The sequence below is a fragment of the Gavialis gangeticus genome, unplaced genomic scaffold (genome assembly GCF_001723915.1).
Source record: "Gavialis gangeticus isolate Ggan-Ray unplaced genomic scaffold, GavGan_comp1, whole genome shotgun sequence".
NCBI lineage: Eukaryota > Metazoa > Chordata > Crocodylia > Gavialidae > Gavialis > Gavialis gangeticus.
In genome coordinates this window covers 21,137,746-21,143,248 of record NW_017729034.1, presented here as the reverse complement: position 1 = coordinate 21,143,248, position 5,503 = coordinate 21,137,746, and the positions used below count along the sequence as shown (strand labels likewise).

Sequence of the window (5,503 nt, the reverse complement as noted above, 5' to 3'; positions counted from 1 at the left end):
CAGTACACGTGCCTTCCCCTCTGGGAAGTTTCGTGCAGCCATTTTGCTTGTCAACCCAAGGGACCCAGTTCAAATTCCACTCAGGAGAAAAATGTGGAATTCTTCCCCGCAAGATGCCCCCAAGTGCTGAGCTTGAAATGCCGTACCTAAAAATTGAACTCTTTCTACTCCCTTCTCACACCCCCTTTCTGAAACCAGCTTGAGGCTGGCAAATCAGTGCAGACACAAGTTACAGAAGAAGACCATCTGTTTTGAAATGTCTTCATCTGACCCTTCATGCAATGAGAGGTCATATTTTCACCGAATCCAGAAAACTGAAAATTGTCACTTCTGTCTGTGCCCTTGAGCTATAGAGGGGATGTCATAATACAAAATACAGAGATCTGGCTTTGGTAAAGGAACCATACTCAAGTCTCTAGACAGGGAGAGTAACATTAAGAAAGGGGCCTATTTCATCTACACTAGTAGACAGTCTCATATGGAAAGCTCTCTTACATGCAGTTATTCCTTGGATAACATGGGGTAGAGGTGTGGCTTCACCTCACAAGCTAACGTAAGTCTCCAGCAGCATATCTGTCAAGGAGGCCAGAACATGGTCAGAACACATTGCACTCAAGGTGTTCTGGGCTGATGTCTCTGGGACCCATTGCCAAACTAGACCCACCAAGAGACCTGGAACCCTTGAGGTTTAATGGTGATGAAAAGACCCACCGGCTCATCTTCAAGATTCCACACTCTCTTGAGCCTCATATCCTAAAGAAGAAATACCTAGCCCTGATTCAATCTTCAAAAGAGCATAACTAAAGCAGTTATTGCTCACATAGACCTTTTAAATATAAAACATGATACAAAGAATTGCTCTCAGCCAATTCTGAACCATTGAGTTGGCCTGTATAATTGATTTCTTGACTTTTGTCGCAGAATGGTGGGTTCATCTTTGATAGAAATTTGTCCTGATAGTCCAGTAATCATCCAAAAGTCATAATAAATCATTTAAACTTAGATATGGTACATTTATCTCCATATGATGCTGTCAGATGGAACCACTCCACATGTTTTTAGTTTTTGGGGTTTTTTGTTAAGAACAACTTCTTCCCTTGGAATGGTATCTCTGAGAAATTTAAAGAGGTTACGAAGTAATAAAGGATAAATGAAAAATCATCCTTGCAGTCTCTGAGAAAGCCAAGGGGGAAAATTGTGCTACTGTCCCTTCTTGGATGAAATTGGTGTGTCCTCATCGTTCAAGCAGATGCAACAGCTAGGAGCAGATATTGTATGCCAGTGAAAAGAATATATATTGCACAACATAAAAGGCTGCAACATAAATTTGAAGAAATATGGAATTCCCTCTTATAGGTAGGTCAAACTTTTCCCTCAAGCAGATAATTACAGGCTTGGGGTGAGTAAATCTTATTAGTCTCTTACCACCTTATCTCCACACTCTCTACTCATAAGATACTGGTACTGGATAATATCTTCCTTCAGTCCCTTTCCTGAATGCTGTGTTTGGCACAGCCTTATCCTGTCCTGTTCCAATCAGAGCAATATTTTCTTGCTGATGGTGAACAGTACAACTGGTTTTGTGTTATCAGTAATTAAGTCAGGTCAAAGAACAGCCAGAACCAGAATCCCACATCAAAACTGTACCCCAGTTCAAGAAAGAATAGTGCAACAAATCCAAATGTTGTAAATGAACTTTGTCTCAATAATGAGTCAAACACATCTTTGGTTCCAGACACACTACCAAAACCCTGAGGCATTAGTAATCTAACACACAAGTTAGGCCAACAGCCTGTAACAATAATAAATAAGAGGTGAGTTTTGACTGTGACCTACTAAACTTGATCCGTTAACATGAACCCTTGAGCCCCAGCAGAACTTCTCTGGTTGTAGAATTCAGATCATAGGTACTATAGCATGAATGGTTTGATCTCTATTATTCTGCAATATTTAGACTAAAAACATACTAGTTCTGTTAGGCATTTGTTTTGAACAGAGTATAAACTGACTTACTGTGTTGCCCTCTGTGATGGGAGAAAGGGGAAGAGTCTTTCATGACCCAGGTGAGATTCCAAGCAGAATGATCAGAAGGAAGAGGAGGACTATTTGTTGGGGATTCCAAAGTGTTCAGACCTTTAAAGGCAAAGAATATACATGAGTGTTATTCACATTATATTTATTTGGATGCTACTTTTCAGGCTCAAGGATTGTAATGAGTTTTGTGGGCTCTATGTAATGAGAGATGAAATGCAGACACCACTTCAGTAGAACAGTGTAGTTGCATACAACTATAATCTAACAGCTTTGAGACAAGTGTAGAATATCATACCCAGAGGAAATGGCTAATTCAAATTCCATAGAGTTATATTTCAATCCAAGGCAGACTCAAATCAGGATTCAATAGATCTCCACTGCCTCTCTTCATATATGTGCAGAGAGAATATATCAATTGTTTTACATGTGAAAAATTATTCTTACTGCCCAACAGAAACTCCAGCCTTTTCTTTCTTACTGTATTTCCAAGCTTTGCTTTGACCGCACAGTGTTTCAAGCTTGCTGTTTTGTTTATATCATCACTTAAAAGATCCTGCACATAAAGCAGATTAATTCATGCTCAGCTGGGTTTCTATCATGCAAATTTAAAGATATCAGGGATTAGGCTGTTACAATGACCCAGACTGTTCTGTGATGTTCTGTTTTTATCTTTATCCACTCTACAAGACCAGAATGGTTCCAGGGGTGTGAGAAATGGTACCTGAAACCAAAGGGAATCCAAACAGGTGCAACAGTAATTCATGGGCATGAAGAATGTGTTAGTTTAAGGAATGTAATATTCCTATGTCATTTGCAGGGGTCTAGTTTTGATGCTTACCATTATAAATTGAACATAACAGTATAAGCAAGAAGAAAATCAAGTCCTAGAGCTTTTATATAGAAATAAAGATTGTAACTCTAAGCCTTCTGATTACAACAGCTTTAGGATATAAATGGACTTTATCATGGTAGTACGGTCCCAGTGGTGTTGTAGCCACGATGGCCTAGAGAATGTAGGAGAAAAAAGCATTTTTTGTGACATCTTTTACTGGACCAACTATACAGTTGGGAAGGCTGTTGGATGAGGGGGTTTTTTACCTGAAAAAAAGAGCCAACCACTAGCTGAGCTAAATGGCAGGGAGACAGCTCCACATAAATTAAAACAATCTGCTTGGAGGGATGGAGGAGTGTCGTGAATTAGGAGAGAAGAGGTATTAGCAGGAGTCCTTATAAAACAGAAGTGCAGTATAAGGGCAAAAGCTAATCCAACAACTCTCCCAACTATACAGTTGGTTCAATAATATACCACAAAAATTCTTGCCTCTGTTACAGTGTCATTTTCTCATTCACTGTAGAATGACAAAGTTTTGCTTCTTCATTAGCTAATGTCATATTGTCCCTTTGCCAATGTATAAATTAGCTGAGCATTATTACCTAGAATTTAGCAATATAACTATTCATGTAGTGGATCAAATTTAGGGTCCTGTTCTAGGCTTTCAATGGAGTTCTTTCCCAACATACAATTACAATATTAACACATGGTTGTGTGTTAACGTAACTATAGGAGACTTGCGTCCTACCCTCAGATAGGGCTTGAATTATGTCCTTAAATAAAATTTGATTATAAGGATAATCTCCAAATCAGACATCTGTTGCTAAGGTCAGATTTTATTTTGGAACTTTTACTTTCATTACACTAATATTGCTGGTCAAAGGAGTTACAGTGAACAAACTGAAGCTCTTGAAGCGTCTGACTCCAACTGACTCTATGGACTCAGAAAAGATTCAGCTTCCTAATGCTAATTCACATGATTTCTCAATCTCTAACAGCCATAAATGAACACAGAGATTTCATGCATATGTTCATGGTCAAAACAAGTCTTGAATCTGAATCTAATGGAGCCCTTGGAAGTTCAAAATTTGTTTCTGGTCCCTATTTTCCTAAACAAATTATATTATCTCAGGGTATGTCCACCTAATGAATTGCAAGCATGATGGCCATGTATCTTTATACTAGCTTAACAGAATTGTAGCAGCTGTAGTTAAGACATATAGCACAAGCTTTAAAGTGTGCCAGAAATTTGGAAACTGCATTTCCTACCAGTGTCACCATTAAAAATCAAAAGAAAGCCCCATTACTATCCTGACTAACTGTAGGATACCATTTGCCATACAGTATGTTGCCAAACAACATTAACACTGAAGCATACCTCCAAACTGTTCACTTTTGTAAGAACAATGGTATTAGGTATATTCCACAAATACATGTGTGCTGTTCCTCAAAGACTGCTTCAACCTAACATCAACTTCAGTTAAAATGAAATTCATCTTGCCAACACACTTAGTTTTACAGCAAAAGAGTATTTTACCCTAATAATTGTACTCTATTTATGTGGTTGCTTACCCATTTTTGTTGTTATTAATACTGTATCTCTATTTCAAATTATTGCCTTGGTGTTTTAGTCTTAATTCAAAGAGAAGAAGGTTGTATCTGAGATTTTGAATCCTTCCTAATTCAGCTGTCCTCCAAGAAAGATGCTGGATAACAGGGGGTTTTCTGTATAGCAAAGAGGCTATGCTTCAAAATGAGGAATTACATGATTTCAGGTCAGTCATAGGTCAGGGAAAAAGACCTTTTCTCTACCATTTTATTTTACCTTTAGGCTATTTTATGTCTTGAAAGATAAATTCAATAGGCCTACCACACATGTAGACGTGAGATGAAACTTTTTTGTCTAAATCTTACTAGAAGAAATTGTTTTGTAAACAGTCCACAAATAAGACATTTCTGCATCCTTATGGAATTAAAATTAAAGCCAAGAGGGCAAAAAAAGGCAAAAAAAAAAAAAAAAAAAAAAAATCTTCCTCTTTCTAAATATGCCAGCTGCCCTTTCTGGGTCCATGTGTTATAGTGCTTTATCACTTTTCCACAGCAACAGTAACCTTTTAAATAAATGAATGAATTAGCAGCTGGAATCTGACAGCTCCATTTTTAGTAGCCAGCAGTTTAGCATGGTACAATAAAATGCTGAAAGAAGGTGCATTTCAGTGCACAAGCTTAAACATTCAAATCCTTCCTTTGCAGCACTATCTGATGTTTCTGCCAAAAGGAACATTCAAGGCCAAATTCTGACTCTAGATACCTCATCTGTGCTATAAGCATGCACCCAAGGGGAACGTTTGATAGGACTTTTTTTTTTTTTTAAACTTGTATAGAGGAACTTCAGTGGAGGATATGGAATTTACTCAGTTAACCAGGAATATGGAGAAAAATAAAACAATTCACTTGTACTGAAGCCAAGACTCAAGCCTATGCATCCTTATGCAGTGATGTTTATGTGAATTATACCATGCCCACAAACACACAGAGATAGAACACCCACCTGGTCAAAATGATTATTATTGATTTTTGGTGAAGAAAATACTTTTTTAAAATAGAAATTTCCCAATTATCAGTTCAAACACAGAA

The 5,503-nt window shown here is 37.7% G+C and overlaps 1 protein-coding gene across 1 annotated transcript in view; it reads right to left on the bottom strand.

Moving 5' to 3' along the window:
• Positions 1–5,503, bottom strand: part of ALK (anaplastic lymphoma receptor tyrosine kinase) — a 607,969-nt gene that overhangs the window by 537,084 nt on the left and 65,382 nt on the right. Inside the window, exon 2 of the mRNA XM_019527591.1 lies at positions 2,014–2,133. Within this exon, the coding sequence (XP_019383136.1) occupies positions 2,014–2,133 (120 nt within the window). The remainder of the gene's footprint in view (positions 1–2,013; positions 2,134–5,503) is intronic.